The sequence below is a fragment of the Schistocerca serialis genome, chromosome 1, assembly GCF_023864345.2.
Source record: "Schistocerca serialis cubense isolate TAMUIC-IGC-003099 chromosome 1, iqSchSeri2.2, whole genome shotgun sequence".
Classification (NCBI taxonomy): Eukaryota; Metazoa; Arthropoda; class Insecta; order Orthoptera; family Acrididae; genus Schistocerca; species Schistocerca serialis.
In genome coordinates, this window is record NC_064638.1 from 1,108,070,539 (window position 1) to 1,108,098,258 (window position 27,720).

General features: G+C 47.7%; 1 protein-coding gene across 1 annotated transcript in view; it reads left to right on the forward strand.

The window, feature by feature from the left end:
• Positions 1–2,714: 2,714 nt before the first annotated feature.
• LOC126416629 (nucleoprotein TPR) overlaps positions 2,715–27,720 on the forward strand; it is a 195,626-nt gene continuing 170,620 nt past the window's right edge. The window contains exon 1 of the mRNA XM_050084391.1: positions 2,715–2,843. Within this exon, the coding sequence (XP_049940348.1) occupies positions 2,723–2,843 (121 nt within the window). The 5' untranslated portion in view covers positions 2,715–2,722. The remainder of the gene's footprint in view (positions 2,844–27,720) is intronic.

Below are 27,720 nucleotides of genomic sequence, written 5' to 3' on the forward strand. Positions count from 1 at the left end.
TTCTGGAATATTTACTTCATCTTCTCTTGCGTAGGCATTTCGGAAGGCTGTGTTTCGTAACCCTGCTTTGGCAGCACTGTGTTCGACAATATCTCCATTGCTATCGCGCAGAGAAGGCGTTGATTGTTTTTTGTCACTAACATACTTCACATACGACCAGAATCTTTTTGGATTTTCTGCCAGGTTTCGAGACAAAGTTTCGTTGTGGAAACTGTTATAGGCATCTCGCATTGAAGTCCACGCTAAATTTCGAGCTTCTGTAAAGGATCGTCAATCTTGGGGATTTTGCGTCTGTTTAAATTTGGCACGTTTTTTTCGTTGTTTCTGCAACAGTGTTCTAACCAGTTTTGTGTACCAAGGAGTATCAAGTCAGTCGTTTGTTAATTTATTTGGTATAAATCTTTTGTTAATTTATTTGGTATAAATCTCTCAATTGCTGCCGATGCTATTTCTTTGAATTTAAGCCACATCTGGTCTACACTTATATTGTTGTTGCTGTTGTGGTCTTCAGTCCCGAGACTGCTTTGATGCAGCTCTCCATGCTACCCTATCCTGTGCAAGCTTTTTCATCTCCCAGTATCTACTGCAACCTACATGCTTCTGTATCTGTTTAGTGTATTCATCTCTTGGTCTCCCTCTACGATTTTTACCCTCCACGCTGCCCTCCAATACTAAATTGGTGATCCCTTGATGCCTCAGAACATGTCCTACTAACCGATCCCTTCTTCTAGTCAGGTTGTGCCACAAACTTCTCTTCTCCCCAATCCTATTCACTGCCTCCTCATAAGTTATATGATCTACCCATCTAATCTTCAGCATTCTTCTGTAGCACCATATTTCGAAAGCTTCTATTCTCTTCTTGTCCAAACTAGTTATCGTCCATGTTTCACTTCCACACATGGCCACACTCCATACAAATACTTTCAGAAACGGCTTCCTGACACTTAAATCTGTACTCGATGTTAACAAATTTCTCTTCTTCAGAAACACTTTCCTTGGTATTGCCAGTCTACATTTTATATCATCACTACTTCGACCATCATCAGTTATTTTGCTCCCTAAATAGCAAAACTCCTTTACTACTTTAAGTGTCTCATTTCCTAATCTAATTCCCTCAGCATCACCCGACTTAATTCCACTACATTCCATTATCCTCGTTTGCTTTTGTTGATGTTCATCTTATATCCTCCTTTCAAGACACTATCCATTCCGTTCAACTGCTCTTCTAAATCCTTTGCTGTCTCTGACAGAATTACAATGTCATCGGCGAACCTCAAAGTTTTTATTTCTTCTCCATGGATTTTAATACCTACTCCGAATTTTTCTTTTATTTCCTTCACTGCTTGCTCAATATACAGATTGAATAACATCGAGGAGAGGCTACAACCCTGTCTCATTCCCTTCCCAACCTCTGCTTCCCTTTCATGTCCCTCGACTCATAACTGCCATCTGGTTTCTGTACAAATTGTAAATAGCCTTTCGCTCCCTGTATTTTACCCCTGCCACCTTCAGAATTTGAAACAGAGCATTCCAGTCAACATTGTCAAAAGCTTTCTCTAAGTCTACAAATGCTATAAACGAAGTTTTGCCTTTCCTTAATCTAGCTTCTAAGATAAGTCGTAGGGTCAGTATTGCCTCACGTGTTCCAATATTTCTACGGAATCGAAACTGATCTTCTCCGAGGTCGCCTTCTACTTATGTTATTAATTTGGAATTTATATTATTATATATTTATATATTTATATTATTAATTTGGAATGAGTGGAAATTGACTCTCAGGAAGGCGTCAAGTGAATTTTTATCTGCTTTTTTGAATAGGTATATTTTTCGCTTATTTTTCGAGGATTTGGGATTAGAATACTCAATCTCGCTACCACAGCCCTGTGTTCACTAATCCCTGTATTGGTTTTGATGCTCGTTATTAACTCAGAATTACTTGTTGCTAAGAGGTCAAGGCCACACAACTTGCAGTGTACATCCGTGATAGTTGCTGTCATGCGACTCCTTGATTTTGTGGGACCAAAACTACCCCATGAAATTGTTTTAAAGATGCTTACCCTTAAGGTTCAAATGGTTCAAATGGCTCTGAGCAGTATGGGACTCAACTGCTGTGGTCATCAGTCCCCTAGAACTTAGAACTACTTAAACCTAACTAACCTAAGGACATCACACACACCCATGCCCGAGGCAGAATTCGAACCTGCGACCGTAGCAGCAGCGCGGCTCCGGACTGTAGCGCCTAGAACCGCGCGGCCACCGCGGCCGGCTACCCTCAAGGATTTGCCTTCAGCAACAGAACACGAGCACTTTCACTGGTCACTTCGTTCCTCCTGTAACAGCCCTATTCTGCAAAGTGCTGCTACCATCTCATATTTTTTTAGATGTTTATTTTCAACAGGTGCCGGAAAACTTCTGCCTTGACGGGAAACTCACTTGCCGTTAAGCAAAACTACTAGGTTCCGAACAGATACGACTTTAGCAGATTAATGAAAGTGTGACTACTATCTCCAGGCTGGCAAATACCATTTCCACAAAATGTCGGACACCGGCTCTCGCGTTCATGGTAGTTCCGAGGACGAGCCAGCGGGAGCGGCCAGGGCTGTTACGTTGTATTGGTGGCAGACAGAACTGCAGGGTGTTTGCTTGGCCTGTTTCGCAGACGGGGCCGTCGTGCGCCGTGCCGTCCCCACAGCGCCGGCCGGCCGCCCCCAGCAGGTGGCGAATGCTGGGCGCCAGCTGCGACGCGGACCGCGACTGCGCCGTGCCCTACAGCCGCTGCATGGCCGGCGCCTGCGCCTGCCAGGCCTACTACGCCCGCTACAACGAGTCGCGCTGCCTGCCCTGTGAGTACCCCACACTGTTCACTTTCTCACTACAGCTCTACAGGCCTACTACGTCAGAGCCGAAGAAACTGGTGGACCTGCCTAATATTGTGCATGGTCCCCGCGAGCACGCATAAGTACCGCGACACGACGTGCCATGATCTTGACTAATGTCTGAGGTACTGCTGGAGGGAACTGACACCAGCAATCCTGCAGGGCTGTCTATAAATCCGTAAGAGTGCGAGGGGTTGGAGATCTCTTCCGAACAGCACGTTGCAAGGCATCCCAGATGTGGTCAATAATGTTCGGGTCTGGGGAGTATGATGTCCAGCGGAAGTGTTCAAACTCAGAATGGGTGTTTCTGGAGCCACTCTGTAGCAATTTTGGATGTGTGGTGTGTCTCATTGTCCTGCTGGTAATGCCTAAGACCGTCGGAATGTACAATGGACATGAATGGATGCACCATACAGGATGTTTACGTACGTGTGAGAGTCTGTAACACCTCGGTTTAGTTTACAGTGATAAAAGCTATAGAAAGAATAATTTTAGATTAAGAATAGAATTTTTAGAGGGGAACGTAGTGTAGAATCAAATTTCGGTAACTGCAGATAAAAATTATAGTACATCAGCAAGTAGTTTAACGTCTAAGTACAGCAAACCACGGAAGCTCCGTCATGGAGAAGGCAGTGACGTTAAACTCTTGTGATGAAAAATCTATAAAAAGGCCTGATCGTCATTATTGCCGCCTTTTTTCCTTGATTGTTTCGTTAAAGAGCGGGGAACCCGTGTCAGTCAGAGAGACAATAATTAGATTGGACTTTATCGTGTTAAGATTCACGATAAACTGTTAGAATATTGCGGAGATTAAAAGTGATGTAGTGTACGATCTCTGACTGTTGGTAGCAACGGAGTATTAAGGGGATTTTAGGACTTTAGTGCTATATTGGTACTTTACGGACATACAGACGGCAGAAACTCAAATTATCTGCTGATACGAGTGAATTCAGAGGTACCGGTATTCAGATATTAACGTGTGGACTTTTGAAAGTGTCGTGTGCCGTTAGTTGCGAATCTGGACGTAGAGCGCCTGCATATCGGCATTTGCGGACTATTTAGATTCCTCCAGGCTAGGAACCTTTTAAATAGACCATCATCCATCACCATCTTAATCATTGAATATACAGTGAAAGTGAAATACAAGAGTGTTGTACTTATTTCATTTACCTAGTACTAATCAGTGAAGGTTTTACGGAACCAAAGCTATTCAGCAGTGAGTCAGCGCCATCTAACAGAAAGTGTAGGAATTAACTAACACGCTAACTTAAGTGAACGTTTACGTGTTTTACGGACTGCTTAATATGAACTTTTGTGACTTTTTGACGTCCCCACTCCCTCCGAAAGGTGGCGCAGGCTGTCGTAATCGTAAAAGGGGAGAGTTTTATCCGGTCAAATTACTAAATAAAAGCGATATTTACAACACTCACAGTAATAGCATCGGAGAATCGTCGCTGTCACGTCGGGAAGTAAAGCCGGAAAACCTACCGACGATACGTATCTACGAGCAGACGTCGACGTGGAATACCTAAAAAGGGAACCACAAGAGAGTTGGGGACGAGATCAGAGGGTTGGATCCCCTCATTCGAAGGCGTCAGATTGCAAAGCCTGGGCTACTCTCAGGTTGGAATCTCCGTCTTCGAAGATTGTGTCCGTCTGTCTGTCTGTCTGTCTGTCTGTCTGCCCGCCGCTTACTGCTGTAGCTGTTCGTTCGTCCGTCCGTCCGTCCGCCTGCCTGCCTGCTCGCTGTCCATCGCCGCCGCTACCGCTGCTGCCTGCTGTCCGTCTGTCCGTCCGTCCGTCTGTTCGCCGCCGCCGCCGCCGCCGCCGCCGCCTGGTCGCCGCCAGCCGGTGCTCGCCGCCGCCGCCGCCGCCGCCGCCGCCGCCGTCGCCGTCCGACCCTGGTCTTTGGCCGTCTTCGTCTTCCTCCGTCCTCGTCTTCCTCCGTCTTGGTCTTCGTCTGTCCCCTGTTTGTGTCCTTTCCTTTTCGTTCTGTGCGTTATTGTTTCTCCCTGACGTCATGTCCACCCCCACCACCACCGCCACCGCTATCACCACCGCCATAGTTTACACTTCCCCTTCTGCCGCCTCCACCACTATAACGTGGTGTGCCCAGTCCCACCCCCCTCCTTCCATCCCACCTCTTCTCACTCTCCCTTCGCCCTCGTTCTTTGTCGCCCCCTCTCCAGCTTCTTCCTCCCGCTCCTCTCGATCTGATCCTTTCCCCCCAATCCCCCAGCCTGTCACTGCAGCTCCGGCTAGGGTGGTGGCCCATCGGGCCACTGTTCATGCCCAGCTCTCCCCGTCGCCTTCGCCATCACCGCCGTCGCCGTCACCGTCACCGTCACCGTCACCGTCTCTGGCGCCGACTGCTGCGTCCATGCTGGGACCTGTCCCCTCCCACCACCTCCCTATAGCTCCCCTCCCTCTTGTCACCACCCGCCCTTCTGCCGCCGTTAAGCGCCCTAGTGGCACCACCACCTCCTCCGCCCCCAAAAAGGCCCCGCCCCGTCCTCCTTCCCCCCCCCCCCCAGGGTGCCATGGATGTCTCCCCACTTGGCCCTGCTCCCTCCACCTCTTCCTCCTCCTCCTCCTACTCCTCCCCCCCCTCTTTCTACAAATACCTCCTCTCCCATCCCGATCCTTCCCTTCTAGAGACCTGGAATCTCTCCCTCCTCCTCCGCCGACACTTCCCTGGTGCACCTATCTCTCTCCTCACTCCCAGACGGGATTCCGTTCTCATCTCCTTCCCCAGCCCCACCCTCCATACTGACATCCTCTCCCGCCTCCCCATCACCCGTTTTGGCCCCAATGCCCCCCTCACCCCTGCTCCTTCCCCATCTCCTACCCGCCAACCCCAACCCCCGCGTCACCCACCGACCCTCACTGCCGTGATCACTCGTCTCAGTCCGTCGATCACAGAGGAGGAGGTGTTGGCGGAGCTCAAGGCGCATCTCATGCTGGAGGTGCGGGCGGTCCGCCGCATTTTCAACTCGGCCGGCCCCACCCGCCTTATGCGGGTTTTCTCCGAGGACGCCCCCTCCATTGACCGTCTCCTGAAGGAGGGTGCCCTCCTCTTCAACCAGCGTTACAAGATCGACCCCTCCCGTTCCCCTCCTCAATCCCTGCACTGCCAGAGGTGTCTGCGCTATAACGCGCACCCCACAGCTGAGTGCCGTGAGGCCCCCACCTGCCCGCATTGCAGGCAAGTGCACTTCCTCAGGCAGTGCCCTAACCTCCAATCCCCTCCTTCCTGCAATACCTGCAATGTCCCCCATCCCACCTACTCCCAAAAGTGTAAAGCCCGACCCCCTCCGACCACTCCTGAACTCACCGTCCCTGTCCGTCCTCTGGACGCCCCCACCCCTCCTGGAAATTCCTTTCATCCCCCCCCACCACCGCTGAGGACATCATCTGGTTCCTCACCATCGTCCTCCAGAATGTCCATCCCTTTCAGCGCCCCCACACTCTCCAACAGGTATCCCTCGCCGCCCGTTCCATTTTCCACCTCAAAATGTACGCAACCAGGCCCATTTCACCTTCTCCCGCCTTGACACCCTCGTCTAAATCCCTGTCATGGAGCGACAGCAACGTATCCTTTTCAACAACATCCGCTCCCTTCCCGCCAACAAGAACCTCTTCCTGCACACCCTTGCCACCCACCGCGTGGATGCCTTCCTCCTTAATGAAACCTTCCTCCAACCCCACCACTCTATCCACACTTCGCCCTATCTCCTCCACCGCTCCGATAATCCCCTCCCAACTGCGCGTGGCGGAGTAGCCATTGGTCACCACTGCCAGATCCCCGTTCGGCTCCAACCTCTCCTTCCCGACCCCACCGAACACCTGATCCTTAGTCTCTTCTTCCCCGGCCTTACCATTACCTGCGCCACCATCTATGTCCACCCCAACGCCACTATTCCCTTCGACTTCCTCTCCCACATCGACCGTACCTTCTCCTCTTACGTGATCACCGCCGACCTCAACCTCCATAGTCGTTCCGCCGCCCAGTTACGGCGGTGGCATCGGTTCCTCTCCTCCCTTCAAGGCGACCTAATCCCCATCCCCCAGCACACCCGTCCCGAATCCAATTCCACTCCTGATGTTATCCTCTCCTCCCCCAACTTCCTTGGCCGCATAACTGTGGATGTCCTGGAGCCTCTTGGTAGCGACCATCTCCCTGTCCTCCTCACCGTTTCAGACGGTCGTCGCCCCCCCCCCCCCGACCCTCGTCATGACCCTCCCCCTAAGTATGTCCATGACTATTCCCGTGCCGACTGGAATGCCTACCGGGATACCGTTACCACCCAGGTCGATAGCCACCCCTTCACCTACCACCACCCTGACGATGTCACCCATGCCACCTCCTTTCTCCAGCAGACCTTGCCTGAGGCGGTGAAGGCCCACGTCCCTACTGTCGCCATCCACCCCCACTGTCCTACCTTACCCCCACAGGCCGTCCTCCTCCTCTGTGAATCCCGTCGTCTCTACCGTGCCTTCCTCCGCACGCGTGACCTGGACACACTACGACGCCACCGGCAACTCCAGCGACACATTCGTAATTTAATCGCGGCTAAGAAACGCCGGGACTGGCAACAGACATGCACCCGTTTAAATGCTACCCTACCAATAAACTCGTCCAAGTTCTGGTCGGCCTTCCGTCGCCTTACTGGAACTAAATCCTTCCCCTGTTATCCTTTTCTCCATGATGATCACACTTTCCCTGACACCCTTAGTAAGGCTAATCACTTTGCCTCCTACCTCTCCGATGTATTTTCCATCCCCGATGATCCACAGTTCGATTACTCCCTCTTCCCGGATATCCGCGATCGAACTGACACCTCTGTCCCTCCCCTCGCTCCTGGTTTCCAGTACTTGGACAACATTGCACACACAGAACTCAATGCCCCTATCACTACACAGGATCTCATTGATACACTCCGCACAAAACGCAACACCGCTCCTGGTCACGATCGTGTCACCTACCGTCACCTTCGTGAAGCTCCTGTCTCTTTCCTCTCCACCCTGGCCAGGCTCTACAATGTAGTCCTGTCCACCGGTTACTACCCGGACCTGTGGAAAACCTCCCGCATCCTCATGTTCCTTAAACCTGGCAAACCGCCGTCCGCCGTCTCCTCCTACCGTCCCATCAGCCTTACCTCGGTCTTCAGCAAGGTCCTGGAATCTATCCTCACCTGACGCTTCCACCAGCATCTCCGCCAGCACCGCCTCCTTCCCGTTACCCAGTGTGGCTTTCGGCCGTCCTTCTCTTCCGACGACCTTCTCCTCCACCTCACTCATCTCCTTTCCGAACAGCTTAATTCCTGTCGCTCCGCAATCTTCCTCTCCCTGGACCTCGAACATGCATATGACCGCGTATGGCATTCTGGTCTCCTCTTCAAGCTCCAAACCTTCGCCCTTCCCATTAACTACGTCCGTCTGATCGGCTCCTTTCTCTCCCGCCGTCCTTCCTATGTCACCATCCATAACGCAGATTCCTAAACCATTTTCCCCTCTGCCGGTGTGCCCCAAAGCTCCGTCCTCTCCCCCCTTCTGTACCTTTTGTACATGGCGGACATGCCGCCGCCGTCAGCCTCCGTCCACCTTCTCCAGTTTGCCGATGACACCGCCTTCCTTGCCCTTGCCCCCATCCTCCAGCGCTCCCAACACCTTCTCTAATCCCATCTTGATCGGTTCACCGCTTGGTGCAACCAGTGGTTGCTCAAGGTCAATCCCTCCAAAACCCAGGCGATCATTGTAGGCAAAACCACCCCTTCCTTCCGCCTCCTTGATTTCTATCTCACCATCTATGGCCGTCCTATCGCCCTCACGCCCACCCTTACATACCTTGGCGTCACCCTCGACCGTCGCCTCTCCTGGACTCCCCACCTCCGGACAATCCAAGCCAAGGCACGCTCCCGACTCAGTCTCCTCAAGCTCCTCTCTGGCCGTTCGTGGGGCCTGGACCCCTCCACCATCCTCCACACCTATAAGTCCCTCATCCGCCCTATCCTTTGTTATGCCCATCTGGCTTGGATCTCCGCCCCCCCTACCTTTTATAAATCCCTCCAAATCCCTGGTCATGCTCTCCGCCTCGCCTATCGCATCCGTCTCCCCTCCCCCACGTGGATCCTGTACAATCTCATCCCCTTCCCCCACCTCCTCCTTTTCCTTGAAAGGATATGGATCCTGTACACCTCCCTCAAACTCGATCCTCCTCACCCACTCGTCTCCCCGAACCTCTCCCACCCCCGCCCGCTGCTGCGCCTGTATTTGCACATCCCACCCGGTCTCCATCTCACCACCCTCCTTACCCTCTCCCAAGGTGGCTTCCGCCAGCTCCCCCTCCCTGATGTTGTCCTCCTCCCCTGCATCTACCCCTCCTATCAACTTTGATCCTCCCCCCCACCTCCTGTGTCCTTTCCTTTAGGCACTCTCCCTCCCTCCCTTCTCTTCCCTTCTCTTTCCTTTCCCCCCTCCCTCCTCCCCTCTCCCCCGGGCTTCCCCTCCCCCTTCCTCCCTCCCCCTCTCTCCTTTGCCCATGGCATCTCTGCTCTCCCCTCTCCCATTCCCTTTCCCCTTCCTCCTCCTCCACCTCCTCTCTTGGCAGGTCCCCGGACTCGTACACGCTCAGTGAACATTCGCGCGCCGGAGATCATCGCCGTCAGTGTTTCGTGTGTGTGCCTTCGTTTGTGTGTAGTGTTGTTCGCCGTCACGCCACCACCGTTCACGTGCCGTCGCCATCATCCATGTTATGTGCACCGTGTCGCCTCGTGTTAGTGATGTTTCTCGTCCAGCGTGAACGGCTCCATGTTTTTTCGATTTTTTAGTGTCTACATTTTTTGCCCTCCGTTTTTACTGTCTACTCTGTGCCACCTTTATGTACTACTTGTTGTCAAACTCAAGGCTGAAGAGCGGCGTATTGTGCTGCTGACAGCCCGCCTTTGTATAAGGTGTTTAAAATCACAATAAAGAAAAAAAAAAAAAAGAGTTGGGGATGCTTCAAGTTGCATCTAGACGTATCATGAGTCCCATATCAGTCCAACTGCACACGTCCCACATGATTGCAGAGCCTCCACCAGCCTGAACAGTCCCTCGCTGACATGTAGGGTCCATGGATTCATGAGGTTGTCTCAATACCCGTACACATCCATCCGCTCGATACACTTTGCACCGAGACTCGTCCGACCAGGCAACATGTTTCCAGTCATCAACAGTCCAATGTCGATGTTGACGGGGCCAGGCGCTGCGCAAGGCTTTAAGTCGTGCTGTCATCAAGGGTACACGAGTGGGACTTCAGCTCCGAAAGCCCATATCGATGATGTTTCGTTGAATGTTTCGCACGCCGACACTTGTTGATGGTCCAGCACTGAAATCACAGCAATTTGCGGAAGGGCTACACTTCTGTCGCGTTGAACGATTCTCTTATGTCAGGGGTTTCCACACATTTTAGTCCGCGGGCCACATTGACTCCTCCATGAAGTCATAAGGACCAAGATCTACGTAGTGGGATTAAAGCACCCTAGCATTCCATGATCACCGTAATGTAAGGCTAAAGGAAAGATGAAATCGCAAAAATCTAAGGTTGTGGGAATAGCTTGCACTGAAACGAATTACGATTTTTATTTAATTACATAATTTTGATTGGTGGACGTATCTGACCGGAATTCTGGCGTATTTTATTCTGCCGAATTCCACCGACAAAAAAGTATGTCACTGCACATTCGGTATGTATTTTACAACGTAATCAAAAGAAAGTGAAACCTCACTTAAGAAGCATCTTCCATAACGATTAATTACTAAGGCTAGTCGCCGAAGTGGCGTCCATTTGAAAGACTTGCACCAGACTCGTGAGTAGAATAAAATGCAAAGAATTTTTTTACTTAAAATGTTTTCGCCAAACTAGTCTGTTAACTGTTCTTTTTTTTTTCACTATCGCACGAAGAATGGTCTGTCTGTTTATTGTGGACAGCCAGAAGTTTAACCATGACCTTCCGCTTTGTAAAGATAGAGCTCCGACAATATCGCGGTGTATTGGTCGCGATAGGCCTCGAAACTCAATTGTTGCCAGTATAGATACCACCTCAAATATTTGGCGGGCCGGATACCGGGGATAATCGGCCAGCTAACGCGGGCTGGTTTGCCGGCCCTCGCGGGCCGGTTTCGGTCCGCGGGCCGTAGTTTGGAGACCCCTGTCTTATGTCATCGTTGGTCCCATTCTTGCAGCATATTTTCCCGGCCGCAGCGATGTCGGAGATTTGATGTTTTACCGGATTCCTGATATTCACGATACATTCGTGAAATGGTCGTGTGGGAAAATCTCCACCTCATCGCTACCTCGGAGTTGCTGTGTCATATCGCTCGTGCGCCGACTTCCATACCACTTTCGAACTTACTTAAATCTTGATAACCTGTCATTGTAACAGCAGTAACGGATGTAGCATCTGCGTCAGACACTTTTTGTCTTATATATGCATTGCCCACGCAGCGGTGTATTCTGCCTATTTACACATCTCTGTGCTTGAATACGCAGGCCTATACCAGTTTCTTTGGCACTTCAGTGTATAGCATTCAGTCTGTAGCAAGAGATGTAAAACCACCGCAGGCTACCGCAGACTGTCGTTCGGTTAGCTTAAGCCTATGGTAGTTTTCCTCGTAGCTTTTAGGTAGTTAAACTTACTTGTATGTTAGCTGTGTTGCATACCCATCAGGCGTTACATCACAATGATCGCTTTCTTTGAGAATGCGATCAGTGTCTTACCAGATATCCCTAAAAGCCGGAAGAGGTGAACCAGCTAAAAATTGAGTGAAGATATGTAAACGGCTGAGTAACCTATGAAACGTTTTTATCCTCGTATCTGTTACTCAAAAGTAAACAGTCTTTATAACAAAATTGAATTTGTCATTGTGTAACCCATGTTTTATTCGAAACTTGTTGATTTGTAACGTGCAACGTAGTGATGTTGTAGTACAAATAATGAAAACACATTTGTCATATAGCGCTAGAAAACGCAATTTCCTTAACAAAAACACAGAATAAAAAAGACCTGCCAAATATGTATACGAGGTGGTTATAATTAAACTTTCTCTGTTTGACACGATATAACACGAAAACTAATTACCGTACGAGTACCAAACTTGGTTGTATTAATATCCGGAGTATCGTGTGCATGATTTCCATGCGTCACAGCGCCACCGTCCAAGTCCAACTATGGCCACCAGGTGCCGTGATCAGTCATCGTGATTCATAGTCTCACGCAGCTGACCAATTGCAGTGCACTTGTTGATGTGTCAACACGAGCATGGACAAAAGGAGCAGGGCATTATTCGTGAATCTCTGCTATCAAAACAACAGTAATGCTGCAGCTGCGATTCGACAATATCGCCCTCTGAAAGGGTTACGGAAGGGTCCTCTTTCTCCACCTGCTGTGCGAAGCATGATGAAGTTCGAATCAACTGAAGAACTGGGCGTCGATCTGGGAGGAGGTCGACGACCAGTTGCATTACAGGTTGTTGATGGAATCGCTGTTGCTATGGCAGAGAACGCTGCGTGCAATTCCCGATCGTCAGGCAGTGCGCGTGCTGTGTCACGACAGTTGAACATCTCGTGGTCCACTGTACGAAGGTGCTTCGAACCATTCTCAAAAGGTATCCGTACAAAATCCACACCGTACAGCAGCTTGCACCATGTAACGCACAACAACGTGTTGACTTTGCTCGCCACTTTCTTGGAAGGACTGAAGTTGACGAGAGCTGGCCCTGGACATCCTATGGGCAGACGAAGCTGATTTTTCTCTGACGGGTGAGGTGAACACACAGAATTGTCGAGTGTGGGGATCCTCATCTCCAGTCACGGTGCATGAAGTTGCTCTGTATGATGAACGTGACATCGTGTGATATGCCTTCACGGCTACGTTCGTCATTGGCCCATTCTTTTTTGAACAGGTTGGCGTTAAGGACCAAAGACGTGCAGTACCACTGGCCACCATTAGTGCGATATGCTTCGCCAGCATGTCACGCCCGCCCTACAGGAGAGAGACGCATTGAACTCAACAGTTTTCATGCAAGATGGGGCCACATCGCACGTCGCTCTTTAAGTCCACCCGCTTCACCGAAACACATTTGGAAACGATCGAATTATCAGCCGATCGTTTCCAAATGCTTGTCCAGCATGACTACCGGATCTTACTCCTTGCAGTTTCTCGTCGTGGGGCTACCTGAAGGTCAGGGTTAAGCAGGGCAACATTAACACATGTGCTGATCTGAAGCGCAGCGTGTCAAGAGAGCTAGCCAGCATACCTACGGACATGCTTCGTTCTGCTGTGCAGAATACGATCCTGCACTTTCAGACTCTTCTGGACACAGATGGGCGCCATATTCAGCCTCTTTTGTAGCAGTAATGGTACTGCTATGTAATGGTATGATGTACCGAAGCAGCACATTAAATGTGTTTCAATTGAATTGATTCTGCATTATTCCTCTTCCCCACGCCCTTGACATCAGTGCTATCAAGTTTGTTCCTCGTTTGGTAATTAGTTTCCGTCGTATAATGTGCTAAATAGAGAAAGTTTAACTATAGCCACCATGCTTATACAGTATATAACATAGCTTCGATACTTCGTGGAACTTATATAAAACATGTTTCTGTTTAAACAATTTTCGCATTTATAAATAACAAAATGAAACGCTTGCCTTTTATCATCATGGAGAAAGTTCTATTACGTACATAAAACCGACAATGGTGGTCCACTGATAGTGACCGGGCCAAATATCTCACGAAATAAGCATCAGACGAAAAAACTACAAAGAACGAAACTCGTTTAGCTTGAAGATGGCACTATGGTTGGCCCGCTAGATTGCGCTGCCATAGGTCAAACGGATATCAACTGCGTTTTTTAAAACAGGAAACACCATTTTTATTACATATTCGTGTAGTACGTAAAGAAATATGAATGTTTTAGTTGGACCACTTTTTTCGCTTTGTGATAGACGCCGCTGTAATAGTCACAAACGTATAAGTACGTGGTACTACGTAACATTCCACCAGTGCGGACGGTATTTGCTAAGCGATACATTACCCGTGTTAAAATGGACCGTTTACCAATTGCGGAAAAGGTCGAGATCGTGTTGATGTAGGACTATTGTGATCAAAATGCCCAACGGGCGTGTGCTATGTTTGCTGCTCGGAATCCTGGACGACATCAGCCAAGTGTCCGGACCGTTCGACGGATAGTTACGTTATTTAAGGAAACAGGAAGTGTTCAGCCACATGTGAAACGTCAACCACGACCTGTAACAAATGCTGATGCCCAAGTAGGTGTTTTAGCTGCTGTCGCGGCTAATCCGCAAATCAGTAGCAAACAAACTGCACGAGAATCGGGAATCTCATAAACGTCGGTGTTGAGAATGCTACATCAACATCGATTGCACCCGTACCATATTTCTATGCACCAAGAATTGCATGGCGACCACTTTGAACGTCGTGTACAGTTCTGCCACTGGGCACAAGAGAAATTACAGGACGATGACAGATTTTTTGCACGCGTTCTATTTAGCGACGAAGCGTCATTCACCAACAGCGGTAACGTAAACCGCCATAATATGCACTATGGGGCAACGGAAAATCCACGATGGCTCCGACAAGTGGAATATCAGCGATCTTGGTAGGTTAATGTATGGTGCAGCATTATGGGAGGAAGGATAATTGGCCCCCATTTTATCGATGGGAATATAAATGGTGCAATGTATGCTGGTTTCCTACGTAATATTCTACCGATGTTACTACAAGATGTTTTACTGCATGACAGAATGCCGATGTTCTTCGATCATGATGGATGTCCGGCACATAGCTCAAGTACAGTTGAAGCGGTATTGACTAGCATATTTCATGGCAGGTGGATTGGTCATCGATGCGCCATACCATGGCCCGCACGTTTACCGGATTTGACGTCCCCGGATTTCTTTCTGCGGGGAAGTTTAAGGATATTTGTTATCGTGATCCAGCGACAACGCCTGACAACATGCGTCAGCGCATTGTCAATGCATGTGCGAACATTACAGAAGGCGAACTACTCGCTGTTGAGAGGAATGTCGTTACACGTATTGCCAAATGCATTGAGGTTAATGGACATCATTTTGAGCATTTATTGTATTATGTGGTATTTACAGGTAATCACGCTGTAACAGCATTCGTTCTCAGAAATGATAAGTTCACAAAGTTACATGTATCACATTGGAGGAACCGAAATAAAATATTCAAACGTACCTACGTTCTGTATTTTAATTTAAAAAACCTACCTGTTACTAACTGTTCGTCTAAAATTGAGAGCCATACGTTTGTGACTATTACAGCGCCATCTATCACAAAGCGAAAAAAGTGGTCAAACTAAAACATTCGTATTTCTGTACGTACTACACGAATATGTAATAAAAATGGAGGTTCCTGTTTAAAAAAACGCAGTTGATATCTGTTTGACCTATGGCAGCGCCATCTAGCGGGCCAACCATAGCGCCATCTGGTTTCCCCCTTCAAGCTAGATGAGTTTCGTTTTTTGTAGTTTTTTCGTTTGACGCTTATTTCGTGAGTGATTTGGCCCGGTCACGATCAATGGACCAACCTATATGTATTTCGAGATAACATTATAGGACCATATATATATATATATATATATATATATATATATATATATATATACTCCTGGAAATGGAAAAAAGAACACATTGACACCGGTGTGTCAGACCCACCATACTTGCTCCGGACACTGCGAGAGGGCTGTACAAGCAATGATCACACGCACGGCACAGCGGACACACCAGGAACCGCGGTGTTGGCCGTCGAATGGCGCTAGCTGCGCAGCATTTGTGCACCGCCGCCGTCAGTGTCAGCCAGTTTGCCGTGGCATACGGAGCTCCATCGCAGTCTTTAACACTGGTAGCATGCCGCGACAGCGTGGACGTGAACCGTATGTGCAGTTGACGGACTTTGAGCGAGGGCGTATAGTGGGCATGCGGGAGGCCGGGTGGACGTACCGCCGAATTGCTCAACACGTGGGGCGTGAGGTCTCCACAGTACATCGATGTTGTCGCCAGTGGTCGGCGGAAGGTGCACGTGCCCGTCGACCTGGGACCGGACCGCAGCGACGCACGGATGCACGCCAAGACCGTAGGATCCTACGCAGTGCCGTAGGGGACCGCACCGCCACTTCCCAGCCAATTAGGGACACTGTTGCTCCTGGGGTATCGGCGAGGACCATTCGCAACCGTCTCCATGAAGCTGGGCTACGGTCCCGCACACCGTTCGGCCGTCTTCCGCTCACGCCCCAACATCGTGCAGCCTGCCTCCAGTGGTGTCGCGACAGGCGTGAATGGAGGGACGAATGGAGACGTGTCGTCTTCAGCGATGAGAGTGGCTTCTGCCTTGGTGCCAATGATGGTCGTATGCGTGTTTGGCGCCGTGCAGGTGAGCGCCACAATCAGGACTGCATACGACCGAGGCACACAGGGCCAACACCCGGCATCATGGTGCGGGGAGCGATCTCCTACACTGGCCGTACACCACTGGTGATCGTCGAGGGGACACTGAATAGTGCACGGTACATCCAAACCGTCATCGAACCCATCGTTCTACCATTCCTAGACCGGCAAGGGAACTTGCTGTTCCAACAGGACAATGCACGTCCGCATGTATCCCGTGCCACCCAACGTGCTCTAGAAGGTGTAAGTCAACTACCCTGGCCAGCAAGATCTCCGGATCTGTCCCCCATTGAGCATGTTTGGGACTGGATGAAGCGTCGTCTCACGCGGTCTGCACGTCCAGCACGAACGCTGGTCCAACTGAGGCGCCAGGTGGAAATGGCATGGCAAGCCGTTCCACAGGACTACATCCAGCATCTCTACGATCGTCTCCATGGGAGAATAGCAGCCTGCATTGCTGCGAAAGGTGGATATACACTGTACTAGTGCCGACATTGTGCATGCTCTGTTGCCTGTGTCTATGTGCCTGTGGTTCTGTCAGTGTGATCATGTGATGTATCTGACCCCAGGAATGTGTCAATAAAGTTTCCCCTTCCTGGGACAATGAATTCAAGGTGTTCTTATTTCAATTTCCAGGAGTATATATATATATATATATATATATATATATATATATATATATATGGTCCTATAATGTTATCTCGAAATTTGCCGCACTCTGCTTCCGCATCTGATGATGCTTTCGGATACTGATGCTGCTATCTGCTTGCTAGGTAGTCTTCGCTCCAATTCTGACAATGCGTTATCGTACTGATGCCTGTTTGCTAGGAAGTCTTCATTCCAACCTCATATCTCTTCGGATACTCCATATACAATCATTATATATATCACACTGGCGTGCAAAACTTAAGGATGAAAGTGTTTCATATGATGTGTCAGTGCCAGGTAACATAGCTCGATGAAACTTGGACCACACATTGAAAGAACTGCTACAATATATGTCTGATAGCGACATGATTGTTACAGTACGTTGCAGAGGATGAATTTCTATTCGTGGTGATCCTAGACCCAGTTAAGGACCATGGCCTGCATTTTATAGTGTCCAGGTACCATCAAAAATCGCAGTGACTTCAGTGTATTTAATGCCTTCGAATAAAAGTGTTATTTCTGTCCGTCTCACTGCATATATCTTTCAGTTACCTTTTGTACTATATTGTAGCAATTTCTCTTCTTTAGGGCCAGCAGCGTAATATATGTCTGAGAACGACATGATTGTTACCGTAGATACACCAAATAGCTGCTTATAATGAGTAATCTTTATTTACAATTGCGGCAGACTGGTTCAGCTTTATCGCCATTTTCAAGTACCCGCAATTACAATTTTGGTGAGAATAGGTTTGGTTGTCAGTGTCATTCATATTAAAGTATTTGTCTTATACTCACGTCTAGATTGATGTGACTTCCATATTACGTCGTTAGTGGATTGTCTTGTAACTGTCACTGCTTTAATAAGATCGTAAATGTTGTTGTCAAGATGTTAAAATTAAATGTTAATTACGACGTGACAGCAGTTTGACATTTCTACTATTACGAAGCTATATGTTTACAAAGATTGTGCAGATGAACAGCGATATTATTTTACTAATTAAATTTTGTTGCGATTATATTTCGTTGTTGCATATGTTAGTTGCTATTTATCCATTTTCGTATTCTAAAAGTTCAATAAAGTTTTTAGGTTAGTATTTGTGTCTAAATTGTGATTATTCGTTTAATATTTCCTGTGGGTATTTTCTCGTGTACATGGGAGGCTCCATAAAGAACCTAACGTTGGAGCTCCCGATATCTAGTAAACCCTTCCCCCCGTGTGCTTACTAGGACCCTGATTAAAGAGCAGCCACATGTCCACTCACAGGGTTAATGGGCGGGGTGGTACAAGACGGCCCGCCTCCAGATTGGCCCTCTGCCTCGAGCGATGCGAACGCATTACCTCCCTCCACTCACTCTCCTGTGAAGGCGAATCCATCGTGTCGGGTGCGCTAGGAGGAGCTCGGTAGCAGAAACCGTGGGCGAAACAAGCGACCCCTTATCTGTCCCATGCCACGTGCCAGATTCTCTGCCACTGATACACCCCGGGGCAGCAGCCTGCAGGTGACACTATAGCCAGAAGAGCTTTCAGCTGTTCTCGAACTGCGCACAGCTCTTCTTGCGTCTGCACACAGCATGCACACATCTTACCCATCCCACCAAGTCTAGCTGAAGAAGCAAAGTATAAAAGCATACAGAATCCTAGATATGCAACTTGCTACCCTCCTAAAGTGTCACCAATGGACACTGATGCCTCAGTGAACTATATAGCTGGTTGTTCAGAAGAAATGTGCCACAGAGTGCCTGAAATTACACTTACAAAATTTGATCTGACATCTTTTAAAAAGAAAAGCGCATGAAAAAATGGTTCAAATGTTTCTGAGCTCTATGGGACTTAACTTCTGAGGTCATCAGTCCCCTAGAACTTAGAACTACTTAAACCTAACTAACCTAAGGACATCACACACATCCATGCCCGGGGCAGGATTCGAACCTGCGACCGTAGCGGTCGCGCGGTTCCAGACTGAAGCGCCTAGAACTGGTCGGCCATTCTGGCCGGCCCAAAGCGCATGAAATTTAAGAGATATACCAAGAGGAAAACACAGGAAGAGATCAACACTCTATAGATGTGTATCAGCCGAGAGCTGGGCCTGACTCCATATATCAAACAGCTAACATCGTGACACATCAAAATTATAACAAATATGCACTTGGAGTCTTTGGAAGAAAAGTGATGGTATTCTAGAGAAACCTTGTTGGGTAAAGCTATAGAAGTAGTATTCGAGGAAGTCGATGCAAAATTATACGGCTGCCATTGTATGTGTCTCGGGGAGTGAGAATCAGTATAAACGAAGCGAAGTTGTGCTCCTGGAGTAGCACGTTTTACTTCTCTATACGCAAATGAAATAGGACCGAACAAGGTTAATTTCAGTGTGAAGTATCCCTCGGCATGCACCGCTTACGAGTTAATATGTTCTAGCAGATGTTTCCCATGGCATAACACATCCCTTTTGAAACACTTATGACTCGAAGTGACAGTATTCCCTAAACAAATTCCAAAATAATAAAAGTCGTTAAAAAAGAGCAGAAATCACTGTAGGACACCTCATAATGTATCATGTAAAAAGTAGAGTAAAATATAATTCACAAAACAAAAATAACTATTGCGGAAGTTTCGTCAACTGAAATAACGAAGCATAAATAAAAAATAGTGGAATAGAAAGTCCTGATATGTAAGACATGTGAAATTGTTCCAGCAATAAGGACCCACCGTAATATTCAGTTAATGAAACTGCATATTTATTGCTCTCCATAAACGTGCGACGCGAGAGCCTACTAACAGCCTGAACACTCAGCAGGACGTATCTGCACAAAATGGTTCGTATTTCTCTCACGTTGGCTGCTCTTAAACGATGCCCCATTAACTGGATCGCTATTTCTAACTGCAGCTGTAATTATCCTCTCGAAGAAAGCACGTCTACTTTGCGTGCTGCAGTAAACACATTACCTTGCCTTATTTACCGCTTCCGTAATGATTAAAGTACCTCCTGTCGTCGACAAAGAATAAAAATGCTCCACATTTTTTTTAGAACTAGAGCCCCTCCACGCCCACACCGGCATGATGGCCAACACAATAGGTCTACTGCCATCTCTGCATAAGGGTTAGTATTCACTAAAGTGAGGTGTCGCAGGATGTGGGTACTGCGATGTTTGCGTACGTCTGGTTAGGGTTAACCATTAATACGCGCTCATATGGAGATAGATTGGGTCGAAATCGAACGAAGGGTATTGGTTTGAAGGGCAGAGGAAAAAAAGTGCCAAGGCAAGAGCCAAGGGAAAAAAAACTTTTGCGATAGTTAGGTCGGGTGGTAAGAGCAGTAGCGGTTGTCTTGCTGCCTGCGATAGGTCGTGCAAGGATAGGCTTTGTTAGTAGTGGGTATCATGCGTGTCGATACCTTGACGTTGTGCGGTTGTGCTGCTCGGCGGCTGGCGCTGGGTGCTGGTACAGAGTCCTCGTTCAGCGTCAGCAACCTGCAACAGTTAGGTTTATTATCGATCTTGTGTCCGATAGGTCATATACCGGAAGCACAGTGTGAGGAAATGTTGGCAGATTGTTTGTGCGTCTGTGGGCGAGCTCGTCGGTGTCCCTGCTGTGGCCTGTTGGTCGGCTCTAATAGCAGCTGGTAGTTACCAGTCAGTGTTGCTGATATTCAGGGGCTTGCCGACGTTTGTCGCTTGTTTGCGTATGTTAGTTTACCATAGGTGGCTATGCCCTAGCTAGCAGTGTCTTTGGCCGCTTGTGCTTCCACCTGTGGTCCACATTGGATCTGTATTTATTGTCATTCTTACCGGATTTTCCGCAGTTTGTTATTCAAGAAGCTGAAATAGTCCATATAATTCATATTTTCGTGGATTTCTCCTGGTATTTGATTAAAATTGAATGCTAATACCTTAACTACTTTTACTATTACAAAAGTACAATAAAACACTTAACCGATGTCCCAGCTACTAATACTACTCTAAATATTACAGAATGTTTCCTGTTTTAGTTCATTAGGGTGTATTTAAACCCTAGATGGCTCTTTCAGGTGCTGTATTCGCCCTGATGTTATACCGGTCAAGACCCATTGCCTGCTGGATTCCTTGGCATAGGCCAGCATGTCAGCAGCGTTTCCACTATAGCAAGCGATTCTACGATTCACTCCAACATCTTAAAACCTACACTAACGTTATGAATTGTACCGACGCAAAGTAAAGTCTGGAAAAAGCATTTCATTCAGTGGTCGGCGACCTCGGTTGTCTTGTCTCCATCTATAGAGTACTTTGTCTAGCCTGGGTGGCAGCATGCAGATATGTGGTTGAATGCCTCGTGAGGTCTTCCTTGACCTTCCTGGATACTGTGCGGCTGTAGTATGGTCCAAGATGGGCCAGACTAGCTCGTTCCTCAGTGTTGATCCTACATCCTTAATGCCTGCCGGCCATTACCCGCTGCCTGTTCATAGAGTGCGCATTTCCACAGCGTGTGTTCTGAAGAGCCCACACCGCAGGTCATTCACCAGTCTTTTAATTTTCCACAGATACCTAGTATACAGGCTATGACCGGTCAGGTAATATATCAGTTCACACGACGGGTTAAGAATTAATTTTAGTCTCTTCCAAATGTTAAGAGAAACTCTAAGTTCTTTTGACGGTACTTGATGTGTCCCATTGATTTTGCCACACTTGTAATTCGCAGTCTTGTATTAATTTTTTCTTATTGGCCTCAGTTTTGAGTATCCTTTGTACTTTCATTTGATTGGATTTCTGTTTACTAATAAAAGGCTCTCCTTCTCCTCATTTACAAGTCCAGTGTCATATTCCTAGAATCACTAATAATGTAGCAATGCATCATTTGGGGTAGTGCAATAGCCCTCGTTGAACTATTCTGACTAATGAACCTAGCCCCACAATCTGGAATATACGAGTCCAAACAAGAAAGAAAAACGAACACCGTCCCAACAGGCCGAAGAGGCCCAACGGTACCGACCGGTCGCCATGTCATTCTCAGTTTGTAGGCGTCACCGCATGAAGATATGGAGGGGCACGAGGTCAATATACAGCTCTTGTCGCTGTTGTCAGTTTTCGTGGTCGATGCCGCTACTTCTCAACCACGTAGCTACCCTGTTGGCCTCACGAAGGCCGAGTGCACCCCATTTACTAGCAGCACTCGGGAGACTCGGACGGTGACCCATCCAGGTACTAGCCAAGCCCAAAACCGCTTAACTTCGGTGATCTGACGGGAACCTGTGTTACCACTGAGGCAAGGCGTTGGCGATGAGTTAAAACGCTCGCACCACATCCAATGACTGATGCTAATGTAGCTTGGTGGTATGTATTGTTTTCAAGGAAAATCGAAACTGCCCATATGCGATGGCTACAATTTTTTCAATCACAGTTGTACCTTTATTGCCTGCCTCCTATATATGATGTGCAAAATTACGACGTCCAAGAATAACCACACGTATCTCGTTACCCCATTTCTTCTAATCGTTACATCGTTTAATTTCATATACATGGTGTAATGGGTGAAAGTGCGGATACTTTTATATGCGGTACCTTAATATGTGCACACATCAGTCTGCTGGTTGTTTTCTCTGCGTCAAACAGTCTGACCACAAACACATCACGTAATTTACTACCCGATGTTTTCTGAATGGTCGTAACTAAGTGACCTAAGACTGCTAATATAGGCTAGTCATTTTGTGTCTCCTTTTCCACACTTCAGTCCCTTACCTGTTGCCCAGGGGAAAATAAGAATTAATGGCTTGCTCTTGCCACATTATTTGGAGGTGCTAACCAACCTAAAAACATGCTAATACCAGCAGCTATAATTATAAGTCTGCAAATGAAGTAAATACTGATGTAATATTGTTCGGTACACTGTCCTCAGTCACAAAAAAAGAAAAATATTTGCAGTTATAGCCGTTACACCCTATAATACAGACTGAGTGATGGATTTACTAGTAGATAGATGTACTCAGAGTCATTCGCACCTCTAATGAAGAGCATCTGTTTTAAGCAAAGTCAGCGAAGTGGTGCAGTGGTTAGAACGCTGGACTCGCATTCGAGAGGACGACGGTTCAAATCCGCGTCTGGCCGTCCTGACTTAGGTTTTCCGTGATTTTCCTGAATCGCTTCGGGCAAATTCCGGGATGGTTCCTTTGAAAGGGTCCGGCCGATTTCCCTCCCCATCCTTCCGTAATTCCATGGAACCGACAACCTCGCTGTTTGGTCCCCTCCCCCAAATCAACCAACTTTAAGCAAAAGTTTCTACATGCTCACTACTTCACGCCATCTACACTTCAGCCCCGAAGCCGCCATACGATGTATCGGCTTGGATACTTCTGATACCGCTATAATATCACCTTTCCTTGTATTATTCGAGAACAGCTATCGTTCGATATCAATAAGAACTTTAATTTCTCTGAGTTTTATGTTTATGGTCTTTTCACGAGATGTACGTAGGAGGAAACAAAATATTTGCTAACTCTTCCAGGAACGCAAGTTCTCAAGATTTTAACAGTAAGCCACACCATGATGCACAACGCCTCTCTTGCACTGTCAGACACTGCAGTTAACAGTTACGTTAATGCACTTCTGTGATGGAATTCGCCGCTCTTCATTGGTTCTTCTCCATCCTTCCATTAAGGCCATTTGATAAAGATCCCACCTACATGCAAGAATCGACAAGATGAGTGTTTTTTAAGCGACTCCTTTCGTAGATGAATTACGTTTCGTAAAGATTTTTCAAATGAATCACAGCCTTGGATCCTCTTTTGGTACAACTAGTTTGAAGCAGTCATTCTTTCTTGTGTCGCTCCGAAAGGTTACTCTTAAGTATTTTACACTTGTTATTGCCTCTAGTGATTTATCGCCAATAGCGCAATGGAACAGTAACGATTTTCATTTGGTATTTATGTGCAATATGTTAAATTAACTTACATTCAATATTAACTGCAAACAGCTGCGGAAATAGTCAAAGCTCTGCATGTCTTTCTGGATTCAGCTATTCGTCTGCGTATATGATGTAGTCGACAGTATCAGAAGATCTGTGAGAAAGTTCGTTCAAAAATGGTTCAAATGGGTCTGAGCACTATGGGACGTAACATCTAAGGTCATCAGTCCCCTAGAACTTAGAACTGCTTAAACCTAACTAACCTAAGGACATCACACACATCCGTACCCGAGGCAGGATTCGAATCTCCGACCGTAGCAGTCGCACGGTTCCGGACTGAAGCGCCTAGAACCGCTCGGCCACAACGGCCAGCAAGAAGTTCGTGAACGATGGTATAGGTACGCAGGTAAGTAGCAATTCCAGAATATATATATATATATATATATATATATATATATATAAGTGCCTGAAGTACCTAGAAGACATGGTGAAATGCAAGACCTCGCGATGACTGGGTTTTGTGTGATGTCCTTAGGTTAGTTAGGTTTAAATAGTTCTTATAGGGGACTGATGACCATAGATGTTAAGTCCCATAGTGCTCAGAGCCGGTTGAAATGCAAGAGAAACTTCGTACACACACACACACACACACACACACACACACACACACACACACACACCATCGCGAGTATTTAAATGATTAGAACTCTAATTCTCTGTGACAGGTAGAACAGCCAATAGAGTGTGTTAATTTTCTTCGTCTTTAGCAAAGTTATAGGGTCTGCAAGGGTAGATAAGAGGCGTAAACTGCGGCAGCGAAAATGCCGTGTGCTCGTGTGGGACAGAGCCATCAGAGACAAAGTTTGAAAAGGCCGTCAACGTGCATCTCCGTTCGGTCCGTTGGTCGCATTGTATAATATCCAAGTTTGGGGGCACTCAGATCTGATGGTGGCCCGATGTTGGACTGCGTGGAAACGTGGGGGACGGCATACTCGTCATACGGGTTCCGATCACCACACAGGAAGATGGCCGCATTGCGCACCGAGATCATCGTAACATCTTTACATCTGCGCCTGCCATTCAAGAATAAGTAATAGAATCCTTGCCACTTTGTGTTATCCCATATCATTGGTTGGGAGACTTGTAGCAACTGGACTAGGGAATTGCCGTCGCATGTGTATGCTGCTATTAACACCACAACACAAACGGCTGCATTAGGAGTCGTGCCGTGAAAGGGAAGCATCGACTGCAGATGTATGGCGTCGCACTGCGCTCAGCGGTGAAAGACGGTTCTGCACTACCACGGATGACCATAATTGTTCTGTATGGCGGCAACCTGGGGAGAGGTCCCATTCGTTCATTTTGGGGAGGCGCAGCGGTGTTAATCCAGGAGCCATTGGGTCTGACTTTAGCTCTCAGCTGGAAATGACTAAGAGATCTCTGAGGCACGGGCAACTGAATCCTCATGTGTTACCTCTCAAGCGACAATATCGTGGTGCCATTGTTCAACATGACAATGCTCGTTCACAGTGGCACGTGTGTCTATGAAATGTCTGCGTGCTGTTGAGGTACTCCGACGGCAGTCACTCCTTCGGCCTGGACTCTCCCGACGACAGTTGCAGGGTGTTTGCATTCAGTCTGATGGAACATAAAACGTGACTGATGTGAAAAGGCCACCTACCACCACACCGTGGATGTCCAGCTGCGCAACTGGCGTGCAAATTCCAGCCTTCGTCGCCAATGCATAGGTGCATTAACCACGTGCCTGCTGCAGAGGTTCATCTGCAGCAACATTCGTTGAACGGTCGTTGAGGAGCCACTGTTGGTAGCTCCTTGCTTGATCTGGATGGTCAGTTCTTAATACACTACTGGCCATTAAAATTGCTACACCACGAAGATGACATGCTACAGAAGCGAAATTTAACCGACAGGAAGATGCTGCGATATGCAAATAATTAGCTTTTCAGAGCATTCACACAAGTTTGGTGCCGGTGGCGACACCTAGAACGTGCTGAAATGAGGAAAGTTTCCAACCGATTTCTCATACACAAATAGCAGTTGACCGGCGTTGCCTGGTGAAACGTTGTTGTGATGCCTCGTGTAAGGAGGAGAAATGCGTACCATCATGTTTCCGACTTTGATAAAGGTGGGATTGTAACCTACTGCGATTGCGGTTTATCGTATCGCGACATTGCTGCCCTCGTTGGTTGAGATCCAATAACTGTTAGCAGAATATGCGATCGGTGGGTTCAGGAGAATAATACGGAACGCCGTGCTAGATCCCAACGACCTCGTATCACTACCAGTCGAGATGACAAGCATCTTATCCGCATGGTTGTAACGGATCGTGCAGCCACGTCTCGAACCCTGAGTCATCAGATGGGGACATTTGCAAGACAACAACCATCTGCACGAACAGTTCGACGACGTCTGCAGCAGCATGGACTATCAGATCGGAGACAATGGCTGAGGTTACCCTTGACGCTGCATCACAAACAGGAGCGCCTGCGATGGTGTACTCAACTTCGAACCTGACTGCACGAATGGCAAAACGTCATTTTTTCGGATGAATCCAGGTTCTGTTTACAGCATTATGATGGTCGCATCCGTGTTTGGCGACATTACAGTATACGCACATTGGAAGCGTGTATTCGTCATCGCCATACTGGCGTATCACCCGCGTGATGGCATGGGGTGCCATTGGTTACACGTCTCGGTCACCTCTTGTTCGCATTGACGGCAAATTGGACAGTGGACGTTACATGTCAGATGTATTACGACCCGCGGCTCTACCCTTCATTCGATCCCTGCGAAACCCTACATTTCAGCAGGATAATGCACGACCACATGTTGCAGGTCCTGTACGAGCCTTTCTGGATACATAAAATGTTCGACTGCTGCCCTGGCCACCACATTCTCCAGATGTCTCACCAACTGAATACGTCTGGTCAATGGTGGCCGAGCAATTGGCTCGTCACAATACACCAGTCACTATTCTTGGTGAAGTGTAGTATCGTGTTGAAGCTGCATGGACAGCTGTACCTGTACACGCCATCCAAGCTCTGTTTGACTCAATGCCCAGGCATATCAAGGACGTTATTACGGCCAGAGGTGGTTGTTCTGAGTACCGATTTCTCAGGATCTATGCACCCAAATTGCGTGAATATGCAACCACATGTCAGTTCTAGTATAATACATTTGTCCAATGAATACCCGTTTATCATCTGCACTTCTTCTTGGCGTAGCAATTCTAATGGCCAGTAGTGTAGTTGCATGCCTGTTCACCCGTACTCATTTGAGCAGCCGTCGTTCACTCCTGTCATCTGTAGCCCGTTGTGCAGCACAGTTACCGCGGCACCGATTTTGGATAGCGCCATTTTGCCATGTGACTGGACCATGCAGTAGGACAAAATTGTTCACATAATTTCTGTAAAGTCGCACAGGTGCGTCGTAAGTTTCAAATGGTTTTCCTCTGTTGATCGACTGCTGTCCCTATTCTGTCCCGTGATCATTGATTTCTATATATGATATTTCTACGCACATACGATGGTTGAAAGAAGGAGTTGTTTTAAAATGTTCCGCGGTGAAGCAATTTTAAAAGGGCGAGTTCAGTATTTCGGCCTTCTCTCTATCATCAAAAGTTTCGACGTATGAAGCGTTTCTGTTTTCCCGCACAGACCACTTAAATCATTGCAGCTCTTAACTTTTTAAAAAATTATTCAAATGGGTCTAACCACTATGGGACTTAACATCTGAGGTCATCAGTCTCCTAGACTTGAACCACTTAAACCTAACTAACCTAAGGACAGTACACACATCCATGCCCGAGACAGGATTCGAACCTGCAACCAT